At 40.1% G+C, this 16,222-nt stretch overlaps 1 protein-coding gene across 5 annotated transcripts in view; it reads left to right on the top strand.

Moving 5' to 3' along the window:
- PLD1 (phospholipase D1) overlaps positions 1-16,222 on the top strand; it is a 301,656-nt gene that overhangs the window by 252,201 nt on the left and 33,233 nt on the right. For 4 of the 5 annotated variants that reach the window (XM_023515750.1, XM_003794294.3, XM_012807919.2 and 1 more), the window contains 2 exons: positions 9,327-9,461; positions 13,381-13,534. In XM_023515750.1, the coding sequence (XP_023371518.1) occupies positions 9,327-9,461; positions 13,381-13,534 (289 nt within the window). The remainder of the gene's footprint in view (positions 1-9,326; positions 9,462-13,380; positions 13,535-16,222) is intronic. The other variant, XM_023515752.1, reaches the window with a different exon arrangement.

The raw sequence follows: 16,222 nt of genomic DNA on the forward strand, positions 1-16,222 counted from the left end.
TCATTCAGCATAAGGTTATTTAGCTTCCATGTTTTTGTATGAGACTGCAAATTCCTGTTGTTGCTGAGTTCAACTTTTATTCCATGATGGTCCGAGAAGGTGCATGGAATAATTTCTATTCTTTTAAATTTACTGAGGTTAGACTTATGACCTAAGATGTGATCAATTTTGGAATATGTTCCATGGACAGATGAGAAAAATGTGTATTCAGTTTTGTTAGGATGAAATGTTCTGTAGATGTCTGTTAGGTCCAAAAGTTGAATAGTTAAATTTAAATCTAACATTTCTTTGCTGAGCTTCTTATTGGAGGATATATCCAACACTGCCAAAGGAGTGTTAAAATCTCCAACTATGATGGAGTTGGGAGAGATAGAGTTGCTCATGTCTGTTAGAGTATCTCTTATAAATTGAGGTACATTCTGGCTGGGTGCATAGATATTGATAATTGAGATCTCATCATATTGAGTGTTACCCTTATCAAATATAAAATGGCCATCTTTAGCCTTGCTTACTTTTGTTGGTTTATCTTTTAAAGTAAGATGCGATTCTTGAATACAGCAGATGTCCAGTCTGAATTTCTGTATCCAATCAGCCAATGTGTGCCTCTGTAGAGGACAATTTAAGCCATTCATGTTGATAGAAATTACTGATAAGCCTGATAAAATTTTGGACATCGAGTTGCTCAAAAGTCCAGTAGACATTTTTAATCCTTTTGCCATTGTAGAAGTTGGAATTTTATCAAAAGTTTCTGGATGGGTTTACTTTTGTGGTGGAGGATTGCACTGGTCATTATGGAGGATAGGTTTAAGAAATTCCTGGTGAGCTGGTTTAGTTATGGCAAATTTCTTCAACATGTGAATGTTGTTAAAGTATTTAATTTCTCCATCATAGATGAAACTCTGTTTAGCTGGATACAGGATCCTAGGTTGAAAGTTATTTTGTTTTAGGAGATTAAAAGGCGATGCCCATCCTCTTCTAGCCTGAAAGGTTTCAGCCAAGAGATCTGCAGTCATCCTAATACTCTTCCCCTTGTAGGTTATGGTTTTTTTATGTCTGACTGCTTTCAGAATTTTCTCTTTCATCTTAACTTTAGTGAAGTTAATTATGATGTGTCTGGGGGATGTCTTGTTCAGGTTGAGTCATGCTGGGGTTCTGAAACTATCTACTATCTGAATTTCAGAATCTCTTGGCATATCTGGAAAGTTCTCTTTCATAATTTCATAAAGATGTGCCTCAGTGCTTTGTGAAGCAACTTTATCACCTTCAGGGATTCCTATAAGTCGAATATTAGTTTTCTTCGAATTATCCGAGAGTTCTCTGAGAGTCAGATCCGTTTCTGCTCTCCATTTCTTTTGATCTTCACATTCCTGGGCTTCTTCAAAAGCTTTGTCTTCAGTATCAGAGATCCTTTCTTCTGCCTGTTGCACTCTGTTATGGAGGGATTCCACCGTATTTTTCAGATACTTGAGGGCTGCAACCTCTTGTCTCAGTATTTCAAAATCTTTGATCATTTTATCTTTGAAATTGTTGAGTTCTTGATACTTCTTTTGAATAATTTCTTGAGATATCTTTTGAATAATTTCTTTAACTTCTGATTCCTTCCTTTCTTCCATTCTGTTAATCTTATTTGCTATCCACATTCTGAACTCAATGTCTGATATCTCAGCTATTTGCTTGTGAATGGGGTCTTCAATTGCGTCTTCCCCATTTTTCCTTCGGGGAGTTGATCTACTCTGGTTATTTGAGTTGACAGAGTTTTCCCGGTGATTCCACCCCATGCTGAGTTTACCTTGTCTGGAGGCCTTATCAGAACTGTTCAGTTGGTGGCTTCTTCTGGTTGCCCAGAGAGACAGGCAGAGCATGTCTGTTGTCTTCTCCCAGTTCTTGGGTGCTGGGGCAACTGGGATGCAGTGGAATGGCAGCTGCTGCATGAGACTGTGCATGGCTGGATTAGACCTCATTCAGCCTGCCAGGGCAACTAGGGGGCAGGAGACCGGCAGTAGTCAGATCAGTCCTAGTTCAGCCCCTCCTGGGCAACCGGTGGAACAGGGGAACTGTAGTGGCTAGATCACTCCTAATTCAGCACCCTGGAGCAGCCAGGGGGTAGGGGATGGCAGTGGGAGTGCAGGGTACGTGTGTGATCAGATCAGTTTTAGTTCGGCCCCACCAGAGTAGCTGGGGGAGGGGAGCGGAGGACTCCTTCACCGTCACCCGTTGGACGCGTGGGGCACTAGGAAGCCGATCTATGCCCTCCCAGCACGCGACCCTGGAGTGGGGAACTACTCCACCTCCGTCTGTGGGATGCACGTGGCTTTAGCAAACAGTTCTGGGCCTGCCCAGAGCAGTTGACTCCTCCACCACCACCTGCAGAGCACGTGTGGCTCTAGCAAGCAGTTCTGGTTCCCACCCAGCATGGGTGCCTGGAGTGAGGAACTCCGCTGGCCCCCGTGGGGTGTGCGTGTCTCTAGCAAGCTGTTTTAGGTCTGCCTGGGATGGAGGACTCCTCTGCCACTGCTTGCGGGATGCCTGCGGCACTAGCAAGCAGTTCTGGGCCTACCCAGAGCAGGAGCCTGGGGCAGGGATCTCCTCTGCCACCCGTGAGGCGTGTGACTCTAGCAAGCACTTCTGGGCCTGCCCCAAGTGGGGGACTCCTTCACCACCACCTGTGGGGTGCGTGTGGCTCTAGCAAATAGTTCTGTGCCTGCCCGAAGCAGGGGACTCCTCTATGGCCACCCACTGTCCACCAGAAGCGTGAAACTCTAGTAAGCAGTTCTGGGCCCATCCAGAGGAGCGGGGATTTCCTCTGCCACCCGTGGGGTGCGCAGCTCTAGCAAGCAGTTCTGGGCCCTCACAGAGTGGGGGACTCCTCTGCCACTGCCCGCGGGGTGCGCAAGGCTCTAGCAAGTAGTTCCATGCCTGCCTGGAGCAGGGGACTCCTCTGTGACCACCCGTGGCCCACAGGAGGCGTGTGTCTCTAGCAAGCAGTTCTGCGCCTGCCCAGAGCCCTGGAGCAGGGATCTACTCCGCCACCCATGGGGCGCGCAGCTCTAGCAAGCAGTTCTGGGCCCTCCCAGAGTGGGGGACTCATCCGCCACCACCCATAGGGGTGTGCAAGGCTCTAGCAAGTAGTTCTGTGGCTGCCCAGAGCAGGGGAACTCCTCTTCAGCCACTGCCACCCGCAGGAGGCTTGTGGCTCTAGCAAGCAGTTCTGGACCTGCCCAGAGCCCTGGAGTGGGGGTCTCCTCTGCCTCCTGTGGGGTGCATGCCTCTAGGCCCTCCCAGAGTGGGGGAATCCTCTGCTGCTGCCTGCAGGGTGCGCAAAGCTGTACCAAGTAGTTCTGTGCCTTCCCAGCACAGGGGACTTCTCTGCGGCCACCCACCACCCACGGGAGGTGGGTGGCTCTAGCAAGCAGTTCTAAGGCCCACTTTGTACCTGTGTTTTGTGTTCTTAAATGCTATTCCTTGGATTTACAGCTTGCTGAACTTCTTTCTGGGCTCAGCTCCTCATCTTTGGCTTCATAGATTCTGATTCCAACCAGTTTTTCTTCTTTTGCTCAGGAGCCTCTGACCAGGGTTGCTGCCAGTCGGCCATCTTCCCAGAATCCCCCCAAATTTATAAATTTTTAAGAATTTTTTAAATTATTTGGAATCTACATGTATATAGTTCAGAGACATACATATATATTCATACATATTAGTGTTGTGTATTTAATGTTTTTCACTGATGATCTACTCAATCTATAAACTTCAAGAAACCGTGTTAAACATAAGACATGTACATTACCAATAACAAATATTTCTAATTGTATCCAAGACAGAAAAGACTTACCAGAGTATTCTGTCCACATTTCCTAAGGGCTTAACATGAATATGGCAGTGCATGAGCACATCTGTAAAAGATGCATTGACAAAACAAAAATGGGACAGTCACCCAGTGCTGGCTGCAGCTTGTAAAAATGTAATGTTGAGGTTATAGGGGAATAAAGAATCAAAACAAGACTCTTATTTAGTTTCTTAATGATATAAAGGTGCTGAGTTTATTATAAAGCATTTTCTTTGGCTTTGGACTCTTTCCCTGCCTTTGTGTATTTAGAGAAAACAATTGAATTTTAACACAAGAAGTAATTTCAATGTTAATCCCATTTATGAAAATATTTTCGCATACCCTGAAAACAAGTCAAAATAAGGCATCTCAGTGGGGAAAGTGTTCATATTCTAACTATGAAGAGAACAGATTAATTACATAATGCCCTTTTTCAAAGCACAGGGTTGTATTGTTGGCTTTTAAAAATATATGTAGTGGGTTTTAAATGCATAAAATAATTGATATCTAATTGGATAGAGAAATGTTGTTTTCTACTGTTTTAATTTTTTTTTTTTTTTTTTTTTTTTTTTTTGCAGTTTTTGGCCAGGGCCAGGTTTGAATCCATCACCTCCGATATATGGGGATGGCTCCTATAGGTGAAACGCCTATATGCCTCTGGCCAAAAAAGTCATTTGAGAGAGCAGTGAAAAGACTTTGAGCAAGCATACTTGTGAGAAACTGAGGCAGAATCCCATATGGCCAGGTTAATTGCAGGCCTAATATGACCAAGGCTTTGACTGGAATAGCATTTCCAGAGATGTCCAGACTGTGTTAAGGAATTAAGGTTGACTTTATAAGGCCAATAAAAAAGCCCTTTGGAAAACTGACCAGATACCCATCATTAACCTTTCCTGATCTGTGGTAGGTGACGAAGGTCTCTTGCTGATGGGTCTGGGAATGGAGTAACCTTTCCTGATCTGTGGTGTGTGATGAAGGTCACTTGCTGACAGGTCTGGGAATGTGCTCAGGGACCTCAAGAGAAGAGGAATTTACGCAATGCATACAGGTATCTAATGGCACAGATGAACCTTGGGCTCATGAAAGGCTTTTGAGAAGTTCAGCCTGAGAATTCCTTATGAAAGGCTCCAGCAAGAATCCCTGACTTAAAGCTCACATGGGAGCAAAGTTTCGCACACAGATTCCTGTATCCCAAGAAGTTTCTCTATGCTTTGCTTAAGGATTCAAAGTAACAGCCTCCAAATGGCAAGGCAAGCAAGGGCAGGTATTCAATCTACCTTGTTCCTCCCTAGCCTCAGGCATCATCAGATAAGAACAAAGACTAATGGCTAACAACATTTTCTCCATTAAGATTGGGTTATGTTGAAAGGGTTATGTTAAAAGGTGTATGTTGAGTGGATTATCAGATGTCACATGACATTTAATTGGATCAATGAGGTCATTGCTATATGTACAAAATTCCCTGTATAAGCCAACTGCAAATAAAGAAGCTCACCATTTTGCCTGAGCAAGCAGATGGTCACCTTTATTTAAAACACAATTTCAATAAGCATGCTTATTCTCTGCCACATCACTTTTCCGTGAGATGCTTACAGCAACAGCTCCCTACTTCTTTGAGCCACAGGAGCCACCCTCTCTACTGTTTTAATTTTTAGAATAACAAAACTGCTACTAAGAATGTGTTAAAATTCCTGAGAGGATCAACAGCAGCTATTAATATATAATTATCTGATACTCCAGTCTTCAGAGATTTAATGTTTAATTAAAGCATTTCTTTATGACCTTCATAATTTTTGTGAATTACTATAGCCAATTTAATATAACTTAAGATAATTTCTAGAGGTCTTCAGTCAGGATTAGAAATGTATATATGCCAAGTGCTACATGTTTTTAAGTAACACTACCAAAACTCTTGGTGTTCTTTAACAAAATTTCCTTCTCAGCATTAAGTCTATTGTATTGAACTACTCTTCTTCCAAGGTACATATGCCCCAGTGTTCACAACAGATATGCCCTGGGACCCATGCAAACCTCCAGATTCTCAAAATACTTTCGTGAAAAACAATTAGAAGTCTCTCTGCTACTTGCCTGCCTATTGCTTGATATTAATGCTTATATAGACTCCTGGCTTTCTTATATTTTCTTCAAAAGGTACTTTCCCCACAGTATATCCTCAACATTAATTAATATCACCAACCTTGTACCCATTACATGTTGAAATAGTATTCGTCATGGACTAAAGTCTGTGAAGTAGTGGCTGGAATATTTTCTCAGTCAGCTTTTTTTTTCTGTGTGAGTATGTGGGGATTCTTCTGTGTTGTAAACAAGCCCCACTGCATTTGGGGCAGCATCCAGCATGCCCACTTGCTGTCTAGAAACAATTGTCTTTCTTGCAGATCTGTTAGTGGTTCTAACTTTTAGTTTTCTTTCCAAGGACATTTTTTTCCAAGGAAATAAAGATTGTATCACATTTTATGAGAGCTGCCAATAGCCAGGAATGAGTGGGAAGTAGGGGGGGGACTGAGAAGCCCTTTGTCTAGTATCTCAGTTTGACACACCCCTTATTCTACAGAATAACCAAGTAGATTTAAGCTGTGCATTTCAGGCAGGAATATCAGAGAAGTGACATTCTTCTTAGTGTAACATATCAGGAGGAATATGATCCTGATTTGTTAATATTACTGGTTATATTAACTTTGATCATTTATCCATGGCAGATCTGCTAGAGCGCTTCAACGTAAAGTTTCCGTTTTCCCTTTGTAATTAATAAGCATTTTGTTGTAAAATACTTTGATTTGATATTAATATCCTCCTCATTAAGGGAGTGGTGGTATATATTTAGGATAAATTTATAAAATGGGATTGCTGAATTAAGAGATGAATATATAGGGAGCTTTGTTAGATTTTGCCAAGTGACCACACCAGTATATGAGGGGGCCTGATTCAACCCATTTTTACTGGCAAAGTATGTTTTATATTTTGTCAGTCTCATAAGTAAGAAGTAGTTTCTCAGTATAGTTTTAATTTGCATTTTTATAGGAATGAATAAAAATAAATTCATAAGAATTCATATCTTAATAATAAGATCTTATTCTTAATAAGAATTCATTCATAGGAATGAATATCTTTTACAAATGTCTTATGCCCATTTTTCTATCAAGCTATTGATGTCTCTTTGATAATTGAATTCTCTTCCCCTACCTTTTGGCCCGTGATATATATACATTACAAATATATTACAGTTGTTCTTTTGCCTTTTGCATTTGTTTACAGTGTTTTGTGTCATTCAAACATACTGTTTTTGTTTTAATCTAGCCAACATCACCAATCTTTTTCTATTATTACTTCTGAATAGTTACAGAGTCTTCCCTACATTAGGGGTATTCAGAAATTCACTTTTATTGCCTTCCAACACATGTCTGGTGTCTCCTGCATACATTTCTATCTCTGATCCATTTGGCGTTTATTCCTAATAAAATCTAGGAGTTTTGTCCTTTTCAAGTGTTGATGCAATTGTACCAGCACCTTTCATTTAAAAGTCCTTGTCCTCGTTATTTCAGATGCTGTCATTATAACATATGAAATGTCCATTCCGTTTTCTAGCTTCTGTATACATTTATGTGCTATATATTCTCGGCTTTTTATACTGACTTCAGTATATATATATTATTAATAAACCCTGCAGAGGTAGTCCTCATGCATGCTGAGAGTCACTGGTGTGCTGTGTTGTTCTGTGTGAATGTTTAATGGGAAATCACTGCAGGACATGTTTACTTTAGCACAGAGCTTGCTCTATGATTCCTTTAAAAGACTTCTTCATGTCTTAAAATTATAGATTCCATATCTAGAGCCAGCTGTAGGAAAGTAAATGACATGAAGAAACTAAAACCTAAGGTAATATCTGCCACTTCAATATTTATCCACTGATCTAGTCACTCATTCTTTTTTTTATTAAATGATAGCTGTATACATTAATGCAAACATGGGGTACAAGGGGGTGGGGAAGGGGAGGGGAGAAGGGCGGCTGGGTGGTGGGAGGGTCACTCATTTATTCAACTATTTCTAGCACTATGTAAGGATAAGGATACTTATATGTGTAAGACATATCTTCTGTACAAGAGTAGGAAAAATTGAAGATTATACAAATATTCGTAAAATATTAGGCATTATGTTAGAAATATTTTCCAGAAATTGTATGCTCTTGAGGGAGGAAATGGGTCAGAAAAGATTTTTAAAAGGAAGTAATGCTTCCAATGAAGTATCTTTGTAGTGAGGGGAGGAAATTGATTGCAAAAATCTTACTTACACGAAACACTTTAGAAGTGCATTTTTTACATATGATGCATTAGTACACAACCTACCAAGTTCTGTTAAACACCATTATATAAGATCACTCATCTACATAAGGAGGAATTTTAAAGGAGGAATCTCTGTATTTAACCTATTACTGAATTTATTTCCAAGATGTCCAAACTTAATAGAAATATTGAATAGCATTGATAGCAAAAGAGAAAATATCAGGAATAAATGGAAACTTCAATAAATGGAATATGAACTACCATTATTATGCTTTAAAAATTCTCTTAAAGAAAACAGTTTGTGGGTGGTGCCTGTGGCTCAAAGGAATAGGGCACTGGCGCCATATGCCAGAGGTGGTGGATTCAAACCCAGCCCTGGCCAAAAACAAACAACAACAACAACAACAACAACAACAAAAGAAAGAAAGAAAAGAAAAGAAAACAATGTATACTCTTTTTCCGTTAGAATCCATGATGGTTCTGCTCCATTTATTCTTAGTGTCAGACTTTGCTATTCCAGTACAACTGCTGTGTGAAAGCGGTACCATAAAATGCTGCAACTAACTCCTACACCAGGGCAGTGGATTGGAGGTGGCTTGGGATGGATGCATTTTTTCTTACCACATGATGAGATAAGAGGGCAACATTTTAAAGTACAAACCTGGTGCCCTTTGCTCTGAAGAAGATTCTCCTGAGTAAGGATTCTTTATTTCCTAATTTTAATTGCAAATATTTTTATTTACCCAAAGTCTGTAAAATTTCCTGCTGCTTTGGATTGAATGTGCTACAACTGATGTGTGCATCTGGCAGCATTGGTGCACACCTGGCATCTGTTGTAAACTCCCACCGGTGTCAACTAAGAGGGAAGCAAATGTCACACTGAGGCAGTGGCTAATCTACTCCATCACTCTGCAGTTATTCATTAAATCATTAAGATAAAGTGTTCATATTTGAATACCTTTGGGGATTGCCTTGCCAAAGGGAAGACAGAAAGCACTTTAGTATGACTTTTAGCAAATGCATAGCCCTCCAGATTAACAATGTATATCCTGCATGCATCCTGAAATAGAAAAATGCCTGTATGTAATATACAATTTATTCTGAACACCCTGTTTAAGTAGTATATTTGCTTTGAAAAACAATAAAATTTAATGTGCCTTTATTGACCTTGGCTATATTAATTTTAGCAATTTATTAATTTACAGTTGGAAATCAGTGGATAAATTATATATCATTCTGTGGTCTCAGAACACATGCAGACCTTGAAGGGAATCTTGTCACTGAGCTTATCTACGTCCACAGCAAGTTGTTAATTGCTGATGACAACACGGTTATTATTGGTAAGTATGGTGCATGGTCCGTGATTGTTCCCTGCCATTCAGCTCACCCCAGGCAAAACTTCTGCTGCTCTTCCTCTCAAGCTTTCTCTGTAGCTAAGATAGTAACACAACATCTAAAACTCTTCTGAAGCAATCACTTTCTCTCATATCCTTTCCAACACATTTTTACCTATGCCGAGGCTGAGGGGCAGAGCAATTCTATGGACTTTGTATGAATTTCAGTATCCAGAGCAGTTAGTTAACCCAGCAGTCCACTAATTTGCCTGATCTCTTAATTCTTTCTTAGTCCCTTATGTTTATTTTGACTCCAAGTAACTGGGTTTCAGGGATTGGAGAGTGGGGAGAAATAGGGAGGAAAAGTGTGTTATAAGCAAGTACCTTGTAATCTGTCTGTGTTTACACCACATCCACCTTGACCACCTAACCATTACCACAAATCTGAAGTTGTGTAAAAATCAAATCAGAAGAATAGTAAGGTACACTGCCTCTGTGCTTACCCTGGCTTTTCCTAACATTGTGTCTGGGTGCTGTTAGATGTAGAGCAGTCTGGCTTTGCTAATGGGTGAGGGTGAGGAGAGAATTGTGTGTTAATGACAGAACACAGCTCTGTGCTAAGCTCTTCAGTCTTTTCTGGTCAAGGATCAAGGCTTTCTCCCAAGCCTCTACCCATAGAAGAGGATTGAAGAGAGAGTTATGGTTAAATGTTCTACCCAGATTAGATTAACTTGGCCAGAAAGCTTCCTTTTCATTCTTTTATATGAATGGAAAGTTTTGTATTTTCCATCATTGACTTGTTTTGCCTTCTAACATTATGTAAAATGAACACTGGGAAGCCAGGATGAGCAACAGAGTATTAATAAGCTGCTGGATACATGTACATGAAGAAACCAGGGTGGGGCATATCACTTAGAGATAGGATGTGTCCTACTTTTGGAAATTCTCCTCATCTGTTTTAAGTAAAATGTAGTTTCTCATCTATAATAAGATCCTTTCTTATTATTTAAGAAACTAAATGTTATGGAGTATTTTGAAAGTTTTTGACAATAAATATGATCTTTGTCCTCTGCTGAGAAAAGAAAAAAGTATCTCACATCTAGGAGTGATGAGGCTGCCTTGTGTGGCATGGATTTAAAAAGGAAAGGTACTTCTGAAGTCAGAAGATGCATACACTACAGTATGCTGCATTGTAGGGAGACACACACACATTCTACACATTCTTTTAATACTTGAATAGTGTGTTTAAGAAAAATATCTTGTTCTTTGATATCTTTTTCTATAGGGATTGAACCTCTGTAGGGGGTTAGTCTTCCTCTACTTCCCCAACATACAAGGTGTCTCTTATTTCCCACAGGCTTCTCTGGCCTTGCTCTTCAAAAAGTAACCTTAGAATATTTTTATTTTAAATTTGGCAATGACAGAAGGAAAGAAAAAAATATTGATGTTTCCTGAAATGGAAAAATGAATAAGCAAAGCCAAGTAAAATTCGGTTGGTCTCTTGAATAAGATTTCAGGACTCAAAGTGAAAATTGACAGATGTAAATATTTTCTGTTGACAGGTCATTTTGACATTCAGCCTGCTTTACTTTACATAAATTATAAACAAAAAGTAATTTTCCATGTCAGAACTAACAGATAGATTAGTTCAGTTTTAAATAGATTTGTTCAGTTTTTTTTTCCCCACTGGAAAGCACCCAGTACTACTAACAGTGCACTGTGTATTCTCTGCATTTCTCGTTCACTTTTCTTCCTCATGTATTACATGTCTGCCAGTCTGAATTTTATTTTCAGAATACAGGAACATTTAATAGGAATGGAGGTAGTAGAATTTACATCCATCTATAGCGCATTGTCAGTATCTCGTTTATTCAATTCATCTAGAATTTTCTCATCCCTTTCTTCCCACTCTTGTTAGACAGCAGCCCTCCTGTTAGACAAGGCCCTTTTGCTCCATGTCATTTTTACAAAGTGGCTGAGAATCAGTGCTCTGGGCAACACCAGACTGGCCTGTAAAACCCTGCCTCTGAGAATCCCACCTCAGAATGCAGGATGTCCCTCCGCTCCAAAGTGTGGGGGCCACTGTAGTGAGAGGGCCTGGGGTCCTTGTAGGAGAGGGTGTGGGAGGTGTGTGGGAGGCTTCTGCTTCCAGGAGGGCTCAGCCCCAGCTCTCTTGACAGTGATCAGAGCAGGGTGGGCGTCCACCTAGTCCAGCCCCCTTCTGCCAACAGCTTCTGCTAGGTCTAGGGGAGAGTAGTATCCTAAAGTAGCATGATGAGGACTTCACAAGGCACACATAGGGTGACTTAGCCAGAGAGGAGACTTCTTTAATACGAATGCTGTTTTCGAGCAAATTGTTCCTCCCTGTGGCAATATTCTCTGGTGCTGTTATTAAAGAGTTAGTAAGTGTCTAATAAAGTCAATAATTAACCTTTGTAGAGTAAGTGTTTTTACGTGCTCTTACTTAATTATCACAACAACCCTATAAGGTCTAGATTATTATCTCATTTATGAAAGGTTATATTAAAGCTGAGAAAGATTAAGTAAATTGTCCAAAGTAATTCTGGGCCCAAAGATATAGCTACAAATTTTATATCTTAGCCAAAACATCAGTATACACATAAAGGATGATTTGCTAACAATAAAACAAAATGTTTCAAAGGTTTTCCACCTTAGTGCTCCATCCTTTCTCTGTCATCCACGGCCACCAGAAGGCACCACTTACATCCACAGTCATCATAGATTTGTATATCATCTATATGGTAAGACCCTGACAAATGAATTGAACTCTCTTCAAGAAAGGGCAGCTTTTTCTCATGCAGAATTCCCGACACTTGGGCTCGTGCAGGGCTACCATCACCATAGACTCTGGCTGCCCTGGTCATCTGTCTGGCCTGGCCCTTCTGCTCCATGTCAGCAGAAGCAGCCAGTGTTGTAATTAGGGCAAGAGAAACAAGAAGGAGAGTCTGTCCAGCCTATTCTGTAGTGTGTAAGTGCTTGAAAGGCATCATGAAGCCTCCTGATCAATGCAGAAAGTGAGTGGGGCTTTTATACATGGCAGAGGACAGCAGAAGATCTAGGCTGATGACAGAAAGTATTTTCCCTTCACATGTGAAAGCTACATCCTCAGCTTACTTGGACTTAGAAGAGAGGGAAGATGACACAGAAGCTACTGGCACACCACACAGTGAGGCAAGAGAGTGAGAAGCCCAGGCCACAGATGATGCCCTGTACTTGAGATTATACTCTATTGATCATGAAGGTGCTCTTGGGCTTTGTTGTTCAAAATTGTATGGCCATGACTCAAAATCTGCATTTTAATCCTGAAGGCGGAGCCATCCTCTGCTGAGCTGGTAGGCACTCCGACTTTCCTTCAGTGCTCAAGGAGTCTATCAGAATCCTTTGCACCACAAGTTAAAAAATTCAACTAAAAGTATGTAAAACAATAATGAAAATAAATTATTTCACATGAAAGGTCAGAAAGTTCAAGAGCTGAAGAACTTTTTTTCTGCTCTGCTGTCTTCAGCTTATCTGTTTGTCCCCTAGTGGTTGCAAAGTGGCTGCAAAAGCCCCTGAAATTAATCTCTTCAAGCCAATATATTCAAAGGCTGGAAGAGACAGCTATTTCTTGTGCTCCTTTATGCAAAGGAGAAAAACTTTCTCAGGAGCCCTTAGAAAATTTTCCTTCATGTTCCACTGATGAGAACCACATCTAGTGCACATTCTTACATGTCACATGAAAAATGATGAAATTACCATCGCTGGCTTAAACTGATCAAGACCCTCCCTGTGTTAGGGAAGGGGCATCTCCCCATAGTACATCTTTTCTAAATAACCTGAACAAAAGAAAGACCTGAGTGGGGAGGGCAGGCAGCAGGGTCTGCCACAGTAGAAGATGTTCAGTCTCATCACTTTCTCCCTACAGGCTCTGCCAACATAAATGACCGAAGCATGCTGGGAAGGCGTGACAGTGAAATGGCCATCATTGTGCAGGACACAGAGACAGTCCCTTCAGTAATGGATGGAGAAGAATACCAAGCTGGCCGGTTCGCCCATGGACTTCGGCTACAGTGCTTTAGGTCAGCCCTCCAGAGTGGTGTCTCTCTGATGTAGTTATTTCTATGGCAACAGGTGCTGGGACCCAGCCCTGCCCTCTGGCCCTTAGCACACATGTCATCCCAAGTTCTTCTTTGTCTAAAGCAGAATCTCCTGAAGTATAGTGTGTGTACCCCCAGCAGTGTGTCAAACAACTTTGCATGTACATGAATACTTTTCGTTATTTTTATATGCGCTAGAAATAGCATTTTAAATATATATGTTTTATCTTTTTTATTACTTGGGATTCAGAGGGTACAAAGAATTAGGTTACACTGATTTCATGTGTTAGATAAAGTCCCGCTTAGAATTCTGTCCTGCACCCAAGAGGTATGCCGTATACCACAACTCCCTAACCCCCCTTCCCTTCTCCCCACTTGCTCATTCCCTACCCACCCTTGTATTAGCTCATCTACTGCCTTCATATTAGAATTGATTACACTGGTTCCTTGCTTCTCCATTCTTGTGATGCTTTACTAAGAAGAATGTGTTTCACCTCCATCCAGGTTAATACAAAAGATATAAAGTCTCCATCTTTTTTAGTGGCTGAATGGTATTCCATGGTATACATATACCACAGCTTGTTAATTCATTCCAGGGTTGGTGGGAATTTAGGTTATTTCCACATTTTTGTGATCATAAATTGAGCAGCAATAAACAGTGCAAGTGTCCTTTTTTTTTTCCTTTGGGTAGATGCCTAGTAAGGGGATTGAAGGATCAAATGGGAGGTCTAATATGAGTTCTTTGAGGATTCTCCATACTTCCTTCCAAAAAGGTTGTATTAGTTTGCCATCCCACTAGCATTGTAAAAGTGTTCCCTTCTTTCCCCATCCATCTGCAGCCAGCTTCCACAGCTTTGAGAATTTTGTGAAGGCTAGGTGATATCTCAGGGTAGTTTTGATTTGCATTTCTCTGATTAAGGATGATGAGCATTTTTTCATATGTTTGTTAGATGATGAGCATTTTTTCATATGTTTGTTAGTCCTTGGTCTGTCTTCTTTAGAGAAGGTTCTATTCATGTTTCTTTCCCAGTGATATATGGGATTGTTGGGTCTGTTTTGTTGATTAATTTGAGTTCTCTTTAGATCCTAGTTATCAAGCTTTTGTCAGATTGATAATATGTAAATATCTTTGCCCATTCTGAAAGTTGTCTATTTGCTTTGGTTGTTGTTTCCTTAGCTGTACAGAAGCTTTTCATTTTAATTAAGTCCCATTTGTTTATTTTCATTATTGTTGCAATTGCCATGGAAGTCCTCTTCATAAAATCTTTCCCCAGACCGATATTTTCAAGTGTTTTCTCTACACTTTCTTCAAGGATCTTTATTGTTTTGTTCCTTAGATTTAATCTTTTATCCATCTTGAATCAATTTTTGTAAGTGGTGAGAGGTGCAGTTTCAGTATTTTACATGTGGTTATCCAGTTCTCCCAACACCATTTGTTGAATAGGGATTCTTTTCCCCAGTGTACGTTCTTGTTTGGTTTGTCAAAGATCAGGTGGCTGTAAGATGTTAGTTTTACCTTATAGTTTTTTATTCAGTTCCAAATGTTAGTGATATTGGTACTTTTATGCCAATACCAAGCTGTTTTGATCCCTATAGCCTTGTAGTGTAGCCTAAATTCTGTAGGGTGATAGCCCCAGCTTTGCTTTTATTACTAAGAATTGATTTGGCTATACGGGATTTCTTATGGTTCCATGCAAAATGAAGAATTATTTTTTCTAAATCTTGAAAGAATGTTGATGGTATTTTAATGGGATTGCTTTAGGTAGTAAAGACATTTTGACAAAGTTGATTCTTCCCAGCCATGAGCATGGTATGTTCCTCCATTTATTAATATCTTTTGTTATTTCTTTTCTTAGGATTTTGTAATTTTCTTTGTGGAGGTACTTCACCTCTTTTTTATGTATATTCCTAGGTATTTAATTTTGTTTGAAGTTACCATGAAGGGAACTGTGTCCTTGATTAGTCTCTCATCTTGGCTGTTATTGGCATATACAAATTTGTGGACATTGATTTTATATACTAAGATATTGCTGTATTTTTTGGTCACTTCCAAAAATCTTGTAGTTGAGTCTTCAGGGTTCTCTAAGATCATACCATCAGCAATGAGCAGGAATTTGACCTCCTCCGCACCCATTTGGATGTCCTTTATCTCCTGCTGTATTGGCTAGAACTTCCAGCACTATGTTGAGTAGTAGAGGCAACCTTGTAAGTAGAAACTTGAAAGTAGAGGACAACTTTGTCTGGTTCCAGTTCTAAGTGGAAAAGCTTTCAGTTTTACTCCATTCAGCATAATACTAGCAATGGGTTTGTTGTAGATAGCTTAGATCAGATTAAGAAATGTGCCACCTATGCCTAAATTCTTAACTGTTCTAGTTAGAAAAGGAGGCTGAATTTTATCCAATGCTTTTTCTGCATCTATTGAGGGGATCATATGGTCTTTGTTTTTACTTCTGTTGATATGGTGAACTGTGTTTGTGGACTTGCGTATGTTAAACCAGCCTTGTGTCCTTGGGATGAAACCTACTTGATCACAATGAATGATTTTTTTAATGTGTAGCTGTAATCTATTGGCTAGGTTTTTTTTTTTTTTTTGAGACGGAGCCTCAAGCTGTCCCCCTGGGTAGAGTGCCATGGCATCACGCTCACAGCAACCTCCAACTCCTGGGCTCA

Source organism: Otolemur garnettii, unplaced genomic scaffold, assembly GCF_000181295.1.
Source record: "Otolemur garnettii isolate 467f Iridium unplaced genomic scaffold, OtoGar3 scaffold00078, whole genome shotgun sequence".
Taxonomy (NCBI): domain Eukaryota; kingdom Metazoa; phylum Chordata; class Mammalia; order Primates; family Galagidae; genus Otolemur; species Otolemur garnettii.